At 45.1% G+C, this 21,785-nt stretch overlaps 2 protein-coding genes across 3 annotated transcripts in view; one reads left to right on the top strand and one right to left on the bottom strand.

The window, feature by feature from the left end:
• Positions 1-19,166, bottom strand: part of CBWD1 (COBW domain containing 1) — an 81,054-nt gene extending 61,888 nt beyond the window's left edge. Inside the window, exon 1 of one of the 2 annotated variants that reach the window (XM_030292596.1) lies at positions 19,086-19,166. Coding sequence is in view for 1 of the 2 variants with exons in the window: in XM_030292595.1 (XP_030148455.1) it covers positions 19,086-19,107 (22 nt within the window). In the remaining variant the exon portion in view is untranslated. The remainder of the gene's footprint in view (positions 1-19,085) is intronic. The other variant, XM_030292595.1, reaches the window with a different exon arrangement.
• A 561-nt stretch (positions 19,167-19,727) lies between these two features.
• DOCK8 (dedicator of cytokinesis 8) overlaps positions 19,728-21,785 on the top strand; it is a 231,266-nt gene continuing 229,208 nt past the window's right edge. The window contains 1 exon segment of the mRNA XM_030292591.1: positions 19,728-19,806. Coding sequence (XP_030148451.1) covers positions 19,754-19,806 — 53 coding nt within the window. The 5' untranslated portion in view covers positions 19,728-19,753.

The raw sequence follows: 21,785 nt of genomic DNA, 5'->3' as shown, positions 1-21,785 counted from the left end.
TGTAGTTAATAAGTATCTAGGGGGGAGACGCTTTGAGATTATGTAAATATCTTCTTTTTCATCATATTTTAGCCCACTGATTTTATCATCCTTTATTATTTGTTAAAATTACAGCTTTATTAAGGTATAATTTCCCTAGCATAAAATTCACCCATTTTAAGTGCATAATTCAAGAATTTTAATTCATTTATACAGTTGTGCAGCAATCACGACAATCTGGTTTTAGAACACTTCTTTCATCCCCAAAATTGCCTTCTCTCTACCTTGGGCCCCACGCAACCATTGATCTACTTTCTGTCCTCATTTGTACAATACAGTAATTTTTTCTCATTTATTTCCTTGATTTTTACCCTTGTTCATCTGCACACTAACAGACATAGACACTTAAGTCCAACACATTGTTTGGTGTTTGACACAGTATGCTGATCAGCCTGGAAGTCAAGAGAAAATAATGAGTCATTTACTGACATCAGACTAAAAATGGACTTTGGATATTCTACATATCAGCAGGACCTAAATGATCCTGTTGTTTAGATCTCCGGTAAATTTGTAAAAGTCATCCCAATTAAATTATCTCTCTGAATATGTGAAGTGAAAGGCATAATCTTTGATATCTTATAAACACTTGGCAATTCTGATTTTATCACATCAATGTGCCTTGGAAAAATGTTAAGGTCCAGAGGCTTTGTTTCTTTGTTTTGTTTTGTTCTGGCTTGTTAGTTTTACAGGTTTTTGCTCCTTGGTTTGCTGTTTAAAATTATTTTCATCCAGAACCAATTTTACTAACCTAATGCAATATAATTTCAGGGATATTAGGTCTCTCCCACACCCTCCAGGAGAGGATAAAAAAGCTTCGTCGGTTTCACTGGCAGTATATAGGCCAAATATAGCCCACAGCTAAGTTTTTTCATAAAGCGGTGTTTTTAAAATCAGGACATTTACATTTCTGAGAACTTACCTATCTGGTTTCTCTCTCTCTCTCTCCCTCTCTCTCTCTCTCTCTTTTGATTTATTATTGAGAGAGAGAGAGAGAGAAAGAGCATGAGTGAGGGAGGCTCAGAGAGAGAGGGAGACCCAGAATCCGAAGCACGCTCCGAGCTCTGAGCTGTCAGCACAGAGACTGATGCAGGGGTCGAACTCACAAACCGTGAGATCGTGACCTGAGCCAAAGTCACACGCTTAACCGACGGAGCCACCCAGATGCCCCTGTGATACATACATGTTTTTATAACTGGAGCTAAATAAGGGTAGTCCACGTGAAGAACAGAACCCGTGTCCTTCGGTTTGCTGTGTCCCCATTAATTCCCTATCCAATCTTACCAAGTCTAAATCAGTTGGTGAAGCTCTTTGCCTAGCCCCATTGGGCATTTGCATTTGCTATCTTAGGTTTAAATTTTTTTTTTTTTTTTGGAGACAGGGAGAGATAGAGCATGAACAGGGGAGGGTCAGAGAGAGGGAAACACAGAATCTGAAACAGGCTCCAGGCTCTGAGCTGTCAGCACAGAGCCCAACGCGGGGCTCGAACTCACGGACCGCGAGATCATGACCCGAGCCGAAGTCGGCCACTTAACCGACTGAGCCACCCAGGCACCCCTATGCTAACTTAGGTTTAAACCTGAGTCACGCTTGTTGGTGTTGTTTTTTGTTTCTAACTGAGCCACAACCAACTCTCACTAAGCTTAAGGGGGCAGATTAGTGACTTTTTTTTTGACATAATCACAGATTTGTACACGGGAAAAATGAACTCTTTTTCTGACCTCACCTACACAGAGCACACCAAATATGCACCACTGTTTCTTATCTTCCCACACTTCATCATATTTGTCTTGGTTAGATTAATATTTATTTTAACATGATGAGAAATGTGTGAATGGTGTTCACAGTGGAACCTCATGATGTCCTGTATTTTTTTTTCCTACTCAACTTTTCATTTTCCCTGAAGTTAATACTTTTCTTGTTTCTGTTTTTGTAGTTTTGTTTCCTCCCTCTTGCCTTCTTATCACTAATTCACCTCAAAGTCTCATACACGTGTCTAAATGTCCTTTTCATACGTTCAGATAGATAAGGCATTCTTTTAATTTCACCTTCTTAAACAATCTATCCTGGGGTCCATAACACCTTGATCTTGGACTTCCAGCCTCTAAAACTGTGAGATGATGAATTTCTGTCATTTAAGCCACCCACTCTGTGGTATGTTGCCTGAAGCCCCAGCAAACGAATGCACAGTGTTTGGAAATTGCACAATAATGTACCTTGGAGTAGGTCTAATTTCATCTATTATCCGGACACTCAGTAGCTCTTACAATCTGCAAACTCATGTTCTCTCTCTGGAATTATTTTGTTGACAGTTTCCTTCCTTTGGTTTTCTCTGTCTCTCATTATGGAACTCCTCTCATGCAGCTACTGAACTTCTTATTCTGGTCCTCTAATTTTCTTTTCTTTTCTTTTTTTTTTTTTTTTTTTTTTTTTTTTTTTTCTTTTCTTTTCTTTTCTTTTCTTTTCTTTTCTTTTCTTTTCTTTTCTTTTTTTCTTTTCTTTCTTCCTCTTTTCTTCTCTTTTCTTTTTCTTTTCTTTTTTCCAACTCTTTTTTCCATTTCTTTCTTTTTGCTCTACTTTCTTGGAGGTTTGCTCAAGTTTATCACGCAAACTTTCTCTGAAATTTTTTTAAAGTTTATTCATGTATTTGGAGAGAGAGAGAACTTGAGCAGGGGAGGGACAGAGAGAGAGAAAGAGAGAGAGAGAGAGAGAGAGAGAGAGAGAGAGAGAGTCCCAGGCAGGCTCTGCGCTGTCAATGCAGAGCCTGATGCAGGGCTCGAACCCATGCGTGAACTTCGAGATCATGACCTGAGCCAAAACTAAGAGTCGGATGCTTAACGACTGAGCCACTCAGGAACTCCTCTATGAATTTTTTTTAATTCTGCCGTCATATACATATTTTCAATTTCCCAAAGCCCCCTTTAATTCTATGAATAGTTCTTTTAAAAATTACATAATGTTCTTGTTTCCTGGGTACAAAATCACCCTTCTCCTTCTGTGCATGTTACTAACAGTTTTCTGATCCCATTAGAGTCTTGCTTTCTTCCAAGTTGCTTTTGTTTGTTTGTTTGTTCTGGCCTCCACCTTTTTTTTTTTTTTTTTTTTTTTTTTTTTTTTTGAGAGAGACGGCATATGTGAGTGAAGGGCAGAAAGAGAGAGAGGGAGATAGGGGGAGAGAGAAAGAGAGAAGCGGGGCTCACCCGGGGCTCATGTTCACCCCAAGTGGGGCTCGAACTCATGACCTGAGCCGAAGTCAGATGCTTAACTGACCAAGCCACGCAGGCACCCCGGTTGATGAGAAAAAATAAAACCCTCACTAAAGCTCTCATAAAGGCCTGATTTATAAAGGAAGGCGTTCTAGATTTCTTTCTAAGTCAGTATGACGTACATAAGCTTTGTTTAAACCGAAAGCATGCCTTATGGCCCGCCAAGCAGACATCGTAGGTCTGCCTTGCAAACAAGTACATACAGGAAAACCGTCTTGTCCTTAAGACATCCATCAGTGCCCCTACCCCCTTGACATTAAATCTTGCGATTCCTGCCTATATGTTAACTTACAACCTTCTGACCTTTCACAAAATGTGAAAAAGCATACAACCCTGTAAAACTTTTCACTCTCCTGAGCACTTTCTTCCCCGTGAAGAGCAAGTTTCCCGGGCAGTCCCCCCAACTTGAGCTCGAATGAAACTCTTTGTGTCTTTTTAGAGATTCCAAAAGATTTGTTCATTTTGCATCCACAAATGCAAACTGTTGGTGTTGGTGGGTTTTCCTTACATGTCTGATAATTTTCGGTTATCTGTTCAAAGTTACCAGTGAGGTTCTGAAAACCTTTCTGGGAAGTTGTGGTCCCAGGGGTGAGCCTCCTTGACTGCCGGCTTCAGTTTCAGGTGCTCTGGCTGGGCCATTTGATTATGGCGCTCTTGATGGCAGTAACATTGTGTCTTCCCTCTCCATTCGGTCAGATACCCCAGACGACATGCCAATCTCCAGCATTCTGGAATCAAAATGGAGGCAAAAGAGCTCGGCTTCTACTTGGTTACCAATGTTTCCATAAACGTTCACAGAAAACACCATCCTTCTGCTTACAGTGCTGAATCCTGTCCCCAAATGTGCCAAGTGTTCCCCAGAAAGTGATTCTCTCGGTTGACCTTATCCGGTCTCTGCGAGGCTGGGAGAGGGCAGTTACCTGGCTCTACAGGGTTGGATAGGGCATCTAGCGATCTAACTGCTTCTTAAACACTCACAAACCAAACTTCCCGTTTTTAATCCCACTTTATACGCATTTCCAAAAGTAGTGACCTTCTCACACCTTTGGGAGGTCTGCGATGCAACCAGGCACTCCCTAGCTTTTTCCAGAAAAAAGGTGTAGGGGTCAGCTTTCTCAGATCTCATAAGATACCTCTTGGGGTGCCTGGGTGGCTCAATCGGTTAAGTGACCGACTTCAGCTCAGGTCATGATCTCGCAGTTCATGAGTTCAAGCCCTGCATCAGGCTCTGCACTGACAGCTCAGAGCCTGGAGCCTGCTTCAGATTCTGTGTCTCCCTCCCTCTCTGCCCCTCCCCTGCCTAGGATCTGTCTGTCTCTGTCTCTCAAAAACAAATAAACGTTTAAAAACTTAATAAGATACCTCTTGTCTGTACGGCTTCTAAATTACTACATCTTATTGTTTTGTCTTCCCTCTTAGTATCATTTCCACTGTGGGTTTCTGCCTGAAAATAATGATTCCTTTACTGTCATTTTATTAGGTTTCAGAAGAAAACCAAAGTAAAGAACGAATATCCAATTGATCTCCCTACTCAGAAGTCCACTCTGCATCTTCCCAAGGGAACTCAAAGCTCGCTCAGGAGTGTTTGAAAACAACCAGACCTGCTTTATAATTTTCCCGTTGGCCAACTGTGTCCGTGGAACATAAATTACTACTCTGACTCGTTCTTTTATCTGAGCAACCACAAGTTCATTCACTTTTATGGTTCACTCATCAATGGAAAAGGAAACTAATTGCTAGTAGCTTTAACTCTAGCCAAACGGATCTTGTAAAACTCTTTGTATCTTCCTAGCTTTGGTCTTTGAATACTGACCCTCCCCCCACCTCCTGATTTTCTTCCGGAATAACAAAGCCTCCAATTAAAAAAAAAATTTTTTTTAAGTTTATTTATTTTGAGAGAGACAGAGACTGTGTGAGTAGGGGAGGGGAGAGAGAGAATCCCAAGCAGGGTCTGCCCTGCCAGCACAGAGCCCAATGGGGGGCTTGAACTCATAAAACCGTGAGACCATGACTTGAGCTGAAACTGAGAGTCAGGTGCTTAACAGACTGAGCCACCTGGGCGCCCCGAAAGCCTCCAAATTTTGAGCGCTCAGTATGTGCTAGGAACTGGGTTAGACACTTTCATAGTCATTATTTCATTTAATCCTCCCTATAATTTCCTGTAATGTCCTACAGTGCCCATGCTGTTGTTCCCACTTTATACAGTGGGAAACAATCACTCTGAAAAGTTAAAGGATTTGTTCAATTTCACATGTCTGTTAAGTGGTGAAGCTAGGGTTTGAATCCAAGTTGGCCCGACTCCTGACCCATTTCTTTTTCTTTTTCGTTTTTTATGTTTATTTATTTATTTATTTATTTATTTATTTATTTTTAGAGAGAAGGTGGGGAGCAGAGAGGGAGGTAGAGAGAATCCCAAGCAGGCTCTGTGCTGTGAGCACAAAGCCTGACGTGGGGCTCAAAGACCGTGAGTTCATGCCCTGAGCCAAAACCAAAAGTCAGACACTTAATAGACTGAGCTATCCAGGCACCCCCTGACTGATTTCTACTCTACTATGCTGTCTTAATGATTCTTTCTTTCTGGGCTTTTTGAGTGTTTATTTTCATGTCCCCAGCTGATGTAATTATGTGCACCTCTTCTTTTCAATTCAATGTTTATACTCTATGTCCTACGACAGTTCATGGCAACCAGCTGCTTCAGCCTTTGTGAATGTCTACACTACCTTCCTATCTAACCTGTATCTGGCCACCTACCTTAGGTATCACTCCTTTGGGGATTTCATGACCTACGAAAGATTTATTTGGTGCTTTTCACGTACTCCTATTACACATACAGAATCCTATAGCACATGTACAAGCCGTGATTACCATGTTCATAAACAGTTTACTTATCTGTCTCTCAACTACACTAAACTACAGACTCCCGAGGACAGTGGCAATATTCACCTCATTCCTGTGACATGTCTATGACCTAATGCAATGCCTGATACATAGCAGGTGCTCCTTAGATATATTGTTGAATGAACAAATAATGAATAAAGTTATGTATACACCCCCATCTGAATGAAAACAAATGTCTAATTTAAAATGATGTTCTAATGATATTTTAACATTTGTCAAACAGAATTTCATGAACACAAGTCTTTAGTGCTTTTCGTTCCTTATTCAGAGCATAGACATTATTTTCACTTCAACATTTTCAACCGAAATGTTGACATTAATCCTTGACGTGAACCCTGACAGGTTTTCAAAATACTGACTGAATTTCACTACAATTTTAAAATGTGAATTTTTATTTAAATAAACTCAAAAGTCATCTTATCCTTGATAAAAATATATCATGCTCTGAAGCCTTTCACTTTAAAAAAAAAATTGTGTGTGTGTGTTTATTTATTTTTCAGTGAGAGAGAGAGAGCGCCAGCTGGGGAAGGGCAGAGAGAGGAAGAGACACAGAATCTGAAGGAGGCTCCAGGCTCTGAGCCATCAGCACAGAGCCTGATGCGGGGCCGGAACTCACAAATCTGAGATCATGACCTGAGCCACCCCGGCGCCCCTGAAGCCTTTAACTTTAATTGAAAAAACATTTCACTACATAATTACAAAGTACAATGCAAGAAATAACTCCAAGAACTATTTTTGATCTTCACGTGTTGTTATGAATGGAACTGTTTCAAGTTTTCATGTGATAAAACTTCTTACCTTAATTTCGGAGGAAACAGAAACTCATACAGCTGCTATCAGAATTTCTGCGAAATGTTTCTCAGGAGATGTGTTTGCATCCAGTTCAAACATTCTATGGTCCTAAATCACCCAAGTGAAAAGGGCAGATGGATGGGAGAGAATGTCAAGAATAGGAATAAATAATAAACTTCTCCTTGAAAGATCCTAACCTTGTAAATGGTTTTGAAAAGATTGCAGGAGTTTAACTGCTTTATCCTGACACCCAAGGCAAGTCATTAGGGTGACTCAAGAGTCCGTCTGTGGATGCAGGCTGGAATCGGAGAAGGTCTGGGGAGGATGTGGTCAGTGTTGAGCTACCCTTAACGAAGAGATTTACTGATCAAATATTAACCGTCCAGGTATATTCATACCACGGCCACACAGTAAGGAGACAGATGATCTCCAACTAAAGGTAGAAATAGGAGGGTCACCTGGGTGGCTCAGTCGGTTGAGTGTACGACTTTGGCTCAGGTCATGATCTCACGGTTTGTGAGTTCCAGCCCTGTGTTGGGCTCTGTGCTGACAGCTCGGAGCCTGGAGCCTGCTTCGTTCGCATTCCTGTGTCTCCCTCTCTGTCTGCTCCTCCCCTGCTCACACTCTGTCTCTCTCTCAAAAATAAATAAAGATTAAAAAATTAAAAAAAATAAAGGTAGAAATAGGAGTGAATTTCACAAACATAATGTTGCCTAGACAAAAAAGATTCTACTTCTATAAACTTCAAAAGCAGGAAAAAAATTGGACCTATATTTAGGATATTAATTACTCTGGGAGAATTCAGATGGGAAAGGGGGCTTCTGGAAGTTGGTAATGTTCTCTATCTGGATCTGAGTGCTTGTTACGTGGGTGTGTTTACTTTGTTAAGTTCATGGAGCTGGGCCGTCATCATCGTGTACTCCTCTCCATGTATATTCTACATTGAAAACAATGTCTACTAAAGTAAAGCATCAACTGTACCATTTTCCAACCATCTCTTTCTGTCTCCAAGAGCACCTGATCTAGGAAAAAGATCGTCCTGAACTATGGCCTCCCTAAATGCGGCTTAGGGCAGGATATCTAAAACTATAGGAAAATAATGTTAAAACATAAGTTTCGCCGGGACGATCACATGCAACAAATACGATATCCCAAAGCTAGATCACCAGAATTTACCCAGGAAACATCGAGAACCATTTCCAGGGCTCTTCGATCCTACAGGAGTTTTGCAGAGATTATTCTGGAGAGGATTTTCCCGAGGAGAGCTTCCATTGCTGGTTACAGGTGTGGAATGGAAATGAGAAAGGACGGCCACTTCCTTCCCAGGCTTCTACAACACCTCTCAGAGAGTCTGAAATGACAATTTTCCTGCACCAGGGAGACTCAAGGATGCAGCCTGACTCCTGACCAAGGATGGTGAAAGCGGCCCGGGCCACCAAGGTGAAGGTTGTGTTGGGATCAGCCAGGATTATTTATGAGCACGTTCAATGGATCAGATGGTAGGTCACAGGGGAGAGATCCAGCTAAAGGTCATTCAGGGTCCTGGTCATGGGGTCGCTTGGAGAGCAGAGGACACTAACGGCCGGAAAGTGGAAGCGGTCACAAACGAGTCACAAGAGAACAGTGTGAACACAGGTGCATGAAACGAGTGAAATGACCTATAGGAGGGAAATCTCCAGGAAATCTTCCAGAAGACCTAAGAAACCCCACGTAAAGAGGCAGCTTTGGGATAACTGTCAGGCACAGAAAATGCAAAGCCAGCTTATAACAGTACCAGTTCTGCAGTTCTCTAAGAGCGTTTTTTCCAAAAATGTTTAGGTATAGTTGACACGCAATGTTATCTGAGTTTCAGGGCTGCAACGTGTCGATCTGGCAGTTCAATACATTACCCAATGCTCCTTGCCCCAGTGTAGTCACCAGGCAACATGGCTGCGAGATTATTGTCTCTTTCGCCCGTGCTGTACTTTTCATCTCTGTAATTGGTGGTTTTATAACTGGAAGTTTGTGCCTCTTTATCCTCTTCATCTATTTTTTTGCCAGTCTCCCCACCACTGTCTCTTACCTCTGGCACCCCCCAGTTTGTTTGCTGTATTTAAGAGTCGCTTGTTCGTTTGTTTCTTCGTGTTATTTTTTAGATTTTACGTATAAGTGAAATCATATTTGTCTTTCTCTGTCTGATTTATTTCACTTAGCATAATACCCTCCAGGTCCATCCATGTTGTCACAAACGACAAGATCTCATTCTTGTTTCCAGTTGAATAACATTCCACCATATGTATATCATGTAGATAGCACATATCCCATCTTCTTTGTCTGTTCGTCTATCGATGGACACTTGGGTTGCTGCCATATCTTGGTTATTATAAATAATGCTTCAGTAAACATAGAGGTGCATGTATCTTTTTGAATTCGTGGTTTTGTTTTCATCAGGTACATAGCCAGTAGGGGAATTACTGGAGCTTTCTTACATCTTTGTATTCATTCAACCCGAAGAGGTCAGAAACTGGCTGGCCAGCTGGAGGAGGAGAAGAAATGAGCAGTGGCACCAAGAGAAGACAAGAAGCTGACCATGCATTCTTCCCCCTCTTCGCACCTGCAGGCTGCTGGCCCCAAGCCCACTCCGGCTGGGGGAAGATTCGTCATCATAGATAAGGTGGAGCTTTCCGGTCTCAGACTTGAAACTATGTTTGCACTTAAGGACTTGTACCTTGGAGAAAGAGAAAAGTCATGGGACCTGCCATACTCCCATGGGGGATGGGCAAGGGTTAGCCCCACTGAATGCAGAGGGAAACCATAGAAAAGATGGGTTTTGTCTCCATCCACCAGTCATACGGTCACAGTATGGGTTACATGGGCATTTACTTTAGTATACTCAGGTGTTTTGTTTTTTTTAAAGCTGATTGCTGAACCATGATCTAGGCCTAGAAAGAGAACCGTTTCAGGATCCTAAATTCATGTATGCCTGCCCATACAGGTTATTTTATTTGCCATTGCGCCCAGTGGTTCCTCTCACCACTTAATCCAAGCTAAACCTCCAGCTGATACAAGTTTTTAATCTTATACTTTTAAGGATAGATTCCTTTTATTTGACAGCTCGCAAACAACGGTTCTCAAACTTTGGTATGGAACAGAATCACCTGGAGAACTTGGCAGACTTATAGAGGTCTACGCTTCATCCTACTTCCGTAAGTTTGGGACTCTGTGTTTGTTCTTAGCTCTGTACGTAATTCTGACACTCCCAAAGCATGAGAACTTCTGTCTTAAAAGACACAGATTGGGGCGCCTGGGTGGCTCAGTTGGTTAGGAGTCCGACTTCGGCTCAGGTCATGATCTCACGGTCCGTGGGTTCGAGCCCCGCGTCGGGGTCTGTGCTGACAGCTCAGAGTCTGGAGCCTGCTTCGGATTCTGGGTCTCCCTCTCTCTCACTGCCTCTTCCCTGCTCATGCTCTGTCTCTCTTTGTCTCTCAATAATAAATAAACGTTCAAAAGAAAAAAAAAGACACAGATTGCTCGGGGATGGGCTGTAGGTTTGGGGACATGGCAGTCAGGTCACCTGAATCTAACATCCATATTCTATGTCTTAGCACCACGTAGTGATGCCGTTATGAGAATCGCAGAGATCGCACAAATTGTGGCATGATACAACCTCTTGTCTGTGGCCGTGCCCAGTCAGATGTGTGTAAGGACCAGGGGACACTGAGTCAGGCAAGTCTCTCCTAAGAACCACCACGCAGACTGCTTTTCCCTCTTCTGAAAATGTCCCAGTGCTTGTCATAGTACCTAAATTGTTATGGTGATACGGGGGGGGGGGGGGGGGGGGGGGGGGGGTGGAATGCGTGGAGTGAAATCAACTGGGAGGATATTGGAGATCAACGAAATGGGGAAAAAAAAGCTTTTCAAAAATTCGTATAAGCTTTGGTCTGATGCTGGCGCTTGTCAGGGGCCAACAAAATTTCTAAATGTTCTATAAACCTGTCCGCTTTCAGTTCTTCCCCAAATGGATGAAGATATTTATGGAGACCAGAGTTACTTAAAGCGAAATACTCTGCTTTGCAAACCTATTTCTTAAAGGGTGAATACAAGCAATGAGAAAAATGTTAAGATTTTTTTTTTTAAGTTTCTTTATTTTGAGAGAGAGACAGAGAGAGCGAGTGGGGGAGGGTCAGAGAGAGAGGGAGAGAGAGAATCTCAAGCAGTCTCCATGCTGTCAGTGCAGAGCCCTTTGCGGGGCTCCAACTCCCCAACCATGAGATCATGACCTGAGCTGAAACCAAGCATCTGATGCTTCACTGACTGAGCCACCCAGGCGTCCCAACGCTAAGATCTTAGTAGACAAGCGGGACAAGATATAAATAGATACACACATGCCCACACACATGTAGTAAAATAGCACACACAACCTTGTAGTAAAATAACAGAGAAAAATACCCAACTCCTCTAACTAATAAGCACGCAAATAAAACATTTTAAAATGTATTTCTAGGCTAGTAAACTTGGAAAAACTAAAAATAAATGCTAGTATAAATGAAGGTAAAATGAAAGTCTTTAAATTTTTTTTCTTTTTTAATATTTATTTATTTTGAGAGAGAGAGAGAGAGAGAGAGAGAGGGAACACAAGCCAGGGGAGGGGCAGAGAGAGAGGGAGATACAGATTTTAAAGCAGGCTCCAGGCTCTGAGCTGTCAGCACAGAGCCCAATGCAGGGCTCAAACCCACAAACCACGAGATCACGACCTGAGCCAAAGTCAGACATTTAACCCCCCAGGTGCCCCCAAAACGAAAGTCTTTTAAACATTGCTTGTAAACTGGTACAAACTAACCAAAGTCAAAATCGTGTTTGTAATTTTTTGTTTTTTTTTATCGTTAACCTTTCATTTTGAAAAGATTTCCGATGTACAGAGCAGGAATCTATGCATAATCTTCTTCTTGACTGACCAACTGTTTTATTTTCATTATTATTTATAACCTTATTTTAATGTTATTAATACCACCGTTGTCATCGTGCTCGTTGACGAGCGTCTGAGAATTAGTTGCAGACATCATACCGTTCTGCTCTACCCTAAAAACTTGAGTGTGTATCCCCTAAGAATTACGACACGCTCTTATGCAACCACGGTGTAAGTATCAAATTGAGAAAATGTAACTTTGATTACAATGGTGTCAAGACGCAGACTTCGCCAATGGCTCCTGTAATATTCTTCCTAGAATTTACTTTTTCTTGCTCTAACAAATTCCACTTCTGGGAATCTGTTATGAGAAATAATAGTAACCATGTAAAAGATTACTCACTCCTGCCTCCAGGTATTTTTTCCCAGCCTCCCTTGCAGCTGAGGGGAAGAACCAGACTCCTGTCTAGACCATGGGTTCTAAAGGCAGGTTTCCTGGACAACTTCTGGGAAAGATAGAGCCTCACGCAGAGAGAGCACTGTGCTCGGAGTCATGGGAGCTACCTTGTGATCACGAGGTCCTAAGGGGATTGGGTGCTTGGTGGCGTTGTGGAGTTGCTGTCCTAGGCTCAGACCACCTGCCTCTGGTTCACTTGGGCAATACACTTAGAGATTAAGCTGCTTTTTATTTGGGCCTTTAGTGACTTGTTGCTATAGATATTTCAGATCATGGTCAGAGCAGGAATCAAGACATCACTTACTAGAAGAGTTTTACATTATTTACTCTATAACAGTTCTGGAAAGAGGTACCACTGTTAGCCACATTTTCCATGTGACGAGTGCCGACCGCAGCTGGCGTAGAAGCCCTACCGCTGCATCCATTCGAGCGTGGATCAGAGTCCAACTTCCCCTCTGGAGACACAGCAGACACAAGGTGGAAAGTACAACACTTCAGTAGGTGCCTGGAAAAGTGTCCAGGCAGAACAAGCCAAGGGATAGGTAGTGGATCTTCTCTTCAGGGAGATGAGAGTGGTTTGACAGGGAAATGGGTGCACCGAGGGGCCTGAGGGAAGTCAAGGAGAGAGCTGAGGTCAGGAATGAGGCGGTGACCGTCCCCGCGGGAAGCGTTCCAATGAGAGGCAGAAGGAACCAGACCAGAGGACCAGTCTTGGCTTTCTGTCCCCCATAAATCCTCCCTCTCTCTATGCCATACGACTTTGAGAAAATTGCCTAAATCCCTTTGTGAAGAACGGTGTATTTCTTCATCAGGGTCCAGTGTGTGGACTCGGGTTGAGGAAGGTGGCGTTGGCAATGTCAGATCTAGTGGGCATTATCCTCATCACGCTGTGCCCATACTCTGCGGGACCGCCCTCATGGTGGGTCTCCAGGTAGCAAGAGGCATCCCCCAAGAGGCAATGACCTAGATACAGAAACAGCCACCACTTTGATAGGATCAAGTCTGCATTCTTTGACAGGATCATTGTATTCAGGCCCTGCCCACCTTCACGGCTTCTTTTCTCACCACTTCACTCCGAACCCCTCGGGCTCTCAGTGTGTGTGTGTGTGTGTGTGTGTGTGTGTGTGTGTTCAATTTTTAATGTTTATTTATTTTTTTTTTAAATTTTTTTTTCAACGTTTATTTATTTTTGGGACAGAGAGAGACAGAGCATGAACGGGGGAGGGGCAGAGAGAGAGGGAGACACAGAATCGGAAACAGGCTCCAGGCTCCGAGCCATCAGCCCAGAGCCCGACGCGGGGCTCGAACTCACGGACTGCAAGACCGACTGCAAGATCGTGACCTGGCTGAAGTCGGACGCTTAACCGACTGCGCCACCCAGGCGCCCCAATGTTTATTTATTTTTGAGAGAGAGAGAGAGAGAGACAGAGTGTGAACGGGGGAGGGGCAGAGAAAGAAGGAGACATAGAGTCCAAAGCAGGCTCCAGGCTCTGAGCTGTCAGCACAGAGCTTGATGTGGGGCTCAAACTCATGAACCGTGAGATCATGACCTGAGCCGAAGTCAGATGTTTAACCGACTGAGCCATCCAGGCGCCCCACCACTGTCTTTTTTTTTTAAGTAGGCTCCAACCCAGTGTGGTGCCCCAGGCGGGGTGGGGTGGGGGTGGGGGTTGGGAGGGGCTCATACTCAGGACCCTGAGATCAAGACCTGATCTGAGATCAAAAGTCAGATGCTTAACTGACCGAGCCACCCAGGCACCCCTCCCATTGTACTTTTAATTCCTGGGATGGACTGCGGAATCTCTGGGCTCCCTGTTTTGTGCACAGTGCTCCCTGTGCCTGGGATATCCTGAACGCGTTTCTCTGCCTGGCAAATGCTTCCTTGTTGGTTAAGACCCAGTTCCCATGTCACTGGGTCGGTAAAGTCATTGTTCCTCAGTGTCAGTCTCTCTGCCAACACCCTCTTCACGATAATAAATCACTTCCTCTCTGTGTTTCCTCACTCGCAAGAGTTTTGTGCAGCAAAACCATCCTGCATTGTCACCCGGAACTCAAGCTTCTAGTTTTCCTTTGTAACGCATCTCGTTCCTAGTCCGTGAGTTCTGCGAAGTCAGGGAGCAAATATTGTTCATTGTTTTGCCCCTAGTATCCCTTAGTTCAGAGCCTGACATATGGTTACCATCTGGTAAATGTTTGGCGACTGAATAAAAGGCACATAAATGATAGTGAGAGAATTAATTAATTCATGAATTAATCCAAGGTCCTTCTAGTTAAAAAACTGCTATGGTATGAAATATTCCTATTGAAAATGAAATAGCATTGTACATTGGAATATGATCTAAATCCTAAATTAAATTTTTTTAAATGTTATTTATTTTTGAGAGAGAGAGACAGAATGTGAGCGGGGGAGGGACAGAGAGAGGGAGACACAGAATCGGAAGCAGGTTCCGGGCTCTGAGTTGTCAGCACAGAGCCAGATGCGGGGCCCGAACACACGAACTGTGAGATCATGACCCAAGCTGAAATCAGACGCTCAACCGACTGAGCCACCCAAGCGCCCCTCACCATGATCATTATTAAGGGAAAAGTTTCTTATTCTTTATTCTTTTCACATTTACGGATTTCTTGTGACAATATAAGGAATGAAGTAGAGAAAATTAGGAACTCCAATTCTAGTGTCTGAGCTACGGCTGGCTTTAAATGCCAGCACACACATCTTTCTCTATCTGTCTTCAATCATAAGACCACAAGACAAATATCTACTTGCTAGTAGTAATCTGTATGCTGTTCATTTCTCAACCCAAGAAATAAACACAAAACAGACTGGAAGATGTTCATACAAAGGCACAGCTTAAACACTCAAGAGAATAAAAGAGACGCTTACTCCCTTCTGAAAGACACATGAAACTCCAATTCAAGTTCCCTTTAACAAATATTTATTGAATGGATGCTCTGTGTCCAATACTGGGTCAGCTCTTCATTCCTTTATTCGAGTACTTGTTGAACACTTACTATGTGTCAGGCATTATTCCAGGAAACAGAGGTTGAGCAGGGAATACAACAAAAATCTCAGCACTTACAGAATTATATGCTAGAAGCATGAGAGATAATATACACAAATACATAAATTAGGGGTGCCTGGGGGGCTCAGTTGGTTGAGCATCGGACTCTTGATTTCAGCTCAGGTTATGATCTCACACTTTGTGAGATCCAGCACTGTGTGGGGCTCTGCACTGACAGCACAGAGCCTGCTTGGGATTCTCTCTCTCTCTCTCTCTCTCTCCCAGCGCTGTGTGGGGCTCTACACTGACAGCACAGAGCCTGCTTGGGATTCCCTCTCTCTCTCTCTCTCTCTCTGTACCCCCACCCTGCCCCACTCACTCTCTCTCTTTCAAAATAAATAAATACACATAAGTAAATAAGTTATGTCAGACAGTGATAAGCACTATAGAGAAAAAGTTGGAAACAGGAAGTATCTGACTAGGAAAGGGGGCGTTTTAGTAGTTAAATATAGGTAGTCACGGAAGGTGACATTTAAACAAAATCTGATGGAGGTCTTCAATGGTTTGGGGAATAAAGAGTGAGATGTGCAAATGATCACACTTTTGTTGGGAGTCCTGTGGCCCTCGCATTCCACGAGGTTGCGTTTTTTGGTGATGACCTACATTTTTTTTGCTCGTTCAAGGTGCCATCAGAGTGAAAGACATACTCCTTTGGGTAGAGGTGGAAGATGTAAATTTCATTCAAACTTTGAAGGATCAGAAGAGACTGGCTGTGACTTCGGGTGAGACGGCAGGGAGAATGACATCAGCACAGGAGCCTCGGGTCAAGGAGGTCTTCCTTACTTTGACAGAGAGGTAAGGTTTACAGTTGGTTCCAGGAGGGCCTAGAAACCAGTTGGAGAGCTCCCACTTGGTTGTAGGGCTGTGGGAAGTCACCAGAGTTAACTGAGCAGGGAAGAACATGATGAAAGCCGTATCTTTGGAAAATTAATACAGCGCACGGTCAGGGTCAAGTGGAATAAAAACAAGCTCGAGGCAGGCTGGCCATGAAACCCTTCTCGTTGCTGTTACCCAGGCATTAATTGAGGAGGGCGGGGCTAGGACCATGACGTCACATAGGAGTGAGGTTTATGAAGAATAACTAACAGGACTTGGTGGGTGATTAGATCCTAAAGATAAAGAAGAGAAAGAAAGGAGAGCTGACACATTGACAGAGTCCAGAGAGAGGCGAGGAGATGGTGTCATCCTAAGACTGAGGGTTCCGTCAGCCAAACAGTGGGGACGGGCTCTGGGTCACACAGCTAGTGAAAAGCTGGAGCCAGAAGGCAGATTTCCTGCTTTTCCCACACAAGACGACTCCAAAGCTCGAAAACTGGCGTATGGGGAAATAGGGCCACTCAAATGAGTGATTTGTGAGGGCTGACAATAAAAATGAGTGATTATGGAGGGATAGCCAGCTTACAATCGGGTGGAGGAGACGGAGAATTTTCATTTTATATTTGTGGAGTTTGAAGATATCCAAGGGGAGGTATCCGGGAGATATGCATTATTTTAGGACTGGAAACGACTTTATCCCTTACTAGCTTGTGATCTTGGGCAAGTCGCTTAACCTCGCTGAGCCTCAGTTTTCCCAGGTGCAAAGTGGGGATAATGTTATTATTTAATGGCTATAATTAATTAATACTTGCAAAGGGCTTGGAACAGGTCCTGGTACAAGGAAAGGGCTATTTGTTAAATAAAATAGGCACGATGCAATGTAAAAAAGAAAAAGAGGTTGGCTTCCTGGAGAGGTAACAAGATGTAGGGAAAATCAGAGGACAATTTATGATATCAGGTCTGTCGTAGAAGTCAAGGGAGGTTTACGAAGGTGAGAAACAAAATCAAATGACACAGAGATGCGGAGACAAAGGCGAGCCACGAGAGGTCAGAGGTGTGGAAAGCATCCGAATTCCAGTGGGTTGAGCATCTGACTCTTGATTTGAGCTCAGGTCATGATATCACAATTTGTGAGTTCGAGCCCCACATTAGGGTTTGCAAGTGACCTGTGAATGTATCCAACAGCAGACACATTTTTAAAATAGGCATTTCAGTAAATTAGTGGGTAACATTCACGGTGAGTTGTTAAAATGCTGTTCAGGAAATTTGGAGTCATTTCTAGCCATCAGAGGATGGACAGTATGGGCCACAACACCTGCCTCACCTTTATAATTAGGTACCACATACTCAGCTGAACGCGGCATGTCTTGGTGTGAGATGGGAGGTTTTATGATTTTAAAGTTTCCTCGACTGCAAATTCTGAAATGTGAGAGACTCTCATCACATTTTATTTGTGTTTGTACGGAAATTGGCACATTTTTGCTCTGTATGAAAGTGTACATATGCCACAAACATTTAGAAACTCATAGTAGCCCCCATGAAAGGCTGACTTGGAACAGAGCAGACTCACGACTCCACTGTAAACATTTGTCTACAAATCATCCATTTGTCCCCAGTTTGAGAAGTAGTCACAGAATTGTTCTCCTGGCATTTTTTTTTTTTTTGATCTAAATGTCGGCTTATAAATCCCAGTACAGCAAATGAACTTAGATTTCTGAAAGTCAGAAACTCCACATTACAAAAAAGCATTCTTTTATTTGGATCTTTTTTCATAGTCTATATAATGCTGGACTTAAGAACTTTGTCTTAGGTGCTTAAAGGCATTGATATTTGCAGGGAAAAGTCACCTAACCAGCTCTGAAGAATTATTAAAGTAACAGAGTCAGCCAAAACCAGAGAAAGGAAGGCCATCAGGAAGAGACTGAATTCAGTCCTCCGGTGTTTACTATTAGGTTGCAAACTACAAACCAGCAGCGTCCCACAGGAATAGAATATTGTGACCCTCACATGTGAGCTGTGTATATAATTTAAATTTCCTTTAATGCAAGCCACATTTTAAAAAAGGAAAAAAAGGGGCACCTGCGTGGTTCAGTCAGTTAAGCGTCTGACTTTGGCTCAGGTCATGATCTCACTGCTCCTGAGTTGATGGGCCCAGTGATGGGCCCTGTGCCGACAGCTAAGAGCCTGAAGCCTACTTGGAATTTTGTGTCTCCCTTTCTCTCTGCCCTCCCCTGCTCATGCTCTCTCTCTCTCAAAAATAAATAAACATTAAAAAAATAAAGAACAAATGGGAAATTAATTTTAATATTTTCTTTACCTAATATATCCAAACTATCATTTTAACATGTAACTAACATACAAAATCATTAACAAGATATTTTGCATTATTTTTTCTACATGATCTTCAAAATCCGCTGTGCATTTTACACACTCAAGACATCTCCATTCAGACTAACCATCAGTTCCAAAGGTCAACAGCCACACCGGACAGTATCCTAGCTTTGAACCAAAAAAAAACCTTGCTTTGGTATTTTTTAAAGGACAAGTTGCCAAACGGAGGCATTATGCAGAGAGCGCTCTATTAGAGCAAAACCGAGAGCAAATCAGTAACTTGAAATAAACGCGTACTTTCCCACCGTAGCGAGCATTGGGACTTTTCTGATATTTCTTGAGTTGGGGCTGAGCCTCTCAGCAAACCTCTCAGTGTGAAACTGAAATAAACAGGCCTGCCGTGTGTTGCCGCGTATCCTTGACTCAGCAAAGACGCCTGTGGCGTTTTCCCAGAAAAACAAAAACAAAAACCTTTTATCCTAATGTTGTAAAAAAAAGAAAGAAAAGAAAAAACTTGAAGGGGATGTTGGCGGGTAACTTACAATGTTTACTCCTTGGAGGCATTCATTCTATTTACAGCAGGTGCCCCAGGAAGGATGCGGGACGCATCTTTTGCAAAAGTTGATCTGTATCCTGGGTTGTGTGTCTGCCAGCCTGCCTTCCCCCAGGCTTGGCGTGGACCCCGGACACGGCCCGGCGCGGAGAATCCCAGGGCTGGTTTCCCGGCCTCGCGTGGGTCCCGTGGGGCGGGCGGACAGCGCGGTCCCCCTCCTGCCCTCGCGCGCTGGCAGCTTCGCGGCTCCGGGCGGACGGACTTTCCCGCCTCGCTCATCGGTCGCCCGGCCCCCCGCCCGCGTGCCCTCCTGCCCGAGGTCAGGGCCCCCCCCGCCCGCCGGAGCGCGCCGTCGGTCGGAGCATCCGGAGGGCAGTTCCGCGGCGAGTCCACACCCTCTCGCCCGCCGCTCCCTGCGCGCCGGGCCGGGCGCCGGGTGGCTGGGCTCGCCGCCGCCGCCGCCGCCGCCGCCGCTCGAGGCTGGGCCCTCCCCCGCGGTGACTGCAGCGCCGAAGGTGGAAATGCGGAAGTCTGCAGCCCGGACGGACAGATGAGGCTCGCGTCCCGCTCGGCGTGCGCTGCAGCGGCTCCGCGGCGCGTCGGGCCCCCGCCGTCCGCGCCCCGCGCCCCCAGAGGCCGACGAGGCGCGCGCCAGCCATGGCCACGCTGCCGGGCGCAGAGCGGCGCGCGTTCGCGCTCAAGATCAACAGGTAAGGCGCGCCCCGCGGCGCGGTGGACTCGCGGCCGCACCGCCCCGGCCGGCCGAGCGCCGCGGGCGGCGCGGCGGGGTGCACCTGAGACCGCCCCCACCCCCACGCCGAGCGCCCCCCGAGGCCGCCGCGGTGGGGCAGCCGAGCGCGCGACAGCCCGCTCCTTCCCGACAATCCTGGGCCACCAGCGTCCCTTCCCCGAGCGAGCTCTCGGGCCACCTCCCCAACCCCGCCTCGCCCGCGCTGCCCTCGGGGCCTCTGACAGGTGGCCGCGCGCGGGGGCGCGGGGGCGCGGGGGGGGGCGGTGAAGGGCGCGGGGTTAGCCCTTCGGGGGGCTCGCCGCCCACTCCCTCGTCAACTGCGCCTTCCTTTGAGCCTGCGGTGAGACGGGGCAAGAGGAGAAGCGGTTGAAAGGAGAGTTTTGCCTCTGGGGGCAGCTGCTTTGGGGCTTTGGTTGTTCTGAGCAGGGCGCTTTGCCCTGTGCTTTTACTTCTCCCTAAGAAGTTTGGCTCCTGTGGACATCGCTATTTTTATTCCCTGGTCCGAAGGAGCCTTGAAGTGGAAAAAGTGATTTTTTAAATTCTCCGTTTAAATAAACAGAGAGGAATGGCCTGTGGCTGATATTTTTACATTTACAGCGCTCGGGGGCAAAGAACTAAGGACAAGGAATCCAACTCACCGTACAATTCCTGGCCAAAATGGCACAAACTACATGCGAGCACATTTACTGCTCAAAGTTCTCACCGGAGGTGCCCTAACTGCAGTTTTTCCTCCCCGGAAAACTGCTGACAAGTAGTTGGGGCCATGTTCGTCTTGCCCTGAGAAATCTAGACCGTCTGGTTCAAAGATAAGGCGAAACTGGTCCTGAAGGGTCAGCTCATTATTCCCCTGCCCTCCCTGCCGCTGGGACTGGTTATTCTTCTCTCGGCCGAGCCGGTGAAAGGGTGGTTCCACAGGACATTTTTTTGTGCCCATAGCGTGTCAAGAGGTGGAACAGCAAGGAATGAGAAGTACGGAATAATCTGGCGGTAAGGACTTCTAGAGGGTCACCGGGCTTCCTTGCGATTTTGTTTCTGCCTGCTGGAGGGCTGAGGGCAAGTCCTTTCTCTTACCTTAGTATTTCTTCACCTTTAACACGAATTTAATTGTGAATATGTACTGTAGATTAATGTTGGAGGCCAAAAGGTACTAGTTGAAAGGCGTGAAGTAGATCAGGGATCTCCCCGTGGGATTTTTTTTTTTTTTTTTTTTTTTTGGATTAGGTTTCATGACTGTTGCAAGCCAGAAAGAGCAATTGATTCATTTGGAGAATTTGGGAATCCGGCTGAAGTTAGCAATGAAGGTACCGCTTAGCCACGATGGTCCCTCCTTCCCTGTGAATGTTAGGTCAGGAAAATTGTGACTGGGACAGAAAGATGTTCGAAACTGTGGGGTGTGGAGGAGTTAATTCCGGGGGGAGGGGGGGCAGCAGCAGGACCTGCTCTCATTCTAAAAGCGCTCTTGAAAGCAGCAGCGGGGTTGGTGTGGCCCGGCTGGAATCACACGTGCTTGCACATCGGCTCGCTGCTATAAACCGTGTGACAGGGGCGCCTGGGTGGCGCAGTCGGTTAAGCGTCTGACTTCAGCCAGGTCACGATCTCGCGGTCCGGGAGTTCGAGCCCCGCGTCAGGCTCTGGGCTGACGGCTCAGAGCCTGGAGCCTGTTTCCGATTCTGTGTCTCCCTCTCTCTCTGCTCCTCCCCCGTTCATGCTCTGTCTCTCTCTGTCCCAAAGATAAATAAACGTTGAAAAAAAAAAAAAATTTTAAACCGTGTGACAGTGGGCATGTCGTTTAACCTCCCTAAGCTTTGGTTTCTTTCTGTGTCAAGGGGGATAATCATGATACCTAAGGGTTGCTTTCTCTTCTGAGGCATTTGTGTATTGGGCAGAAGAGTTATAGTTACTGCTCAAAGGAGTTCATTAATAAGGACATATGTGGTA

The sequence above is a fragment of the Lynx canadensis genome, chromosome D4 (genome assembly GCF_007474595.2).
Source record: "Lynx canadensis isolate LIC74 chromosome D4, mLynCan4.pri.v2, whole genome shotgun sequence".
Classification (NCBI taxonomy): domain Eukaryota; kingdom Metazoa; phylum Chordata; class Mammalia; order Carnivora; family Felidae; genus Lynx; species Lynx canadensis.
This window is presented reverse-complemented; position numbering and strand designations above follow the sequence as displayed.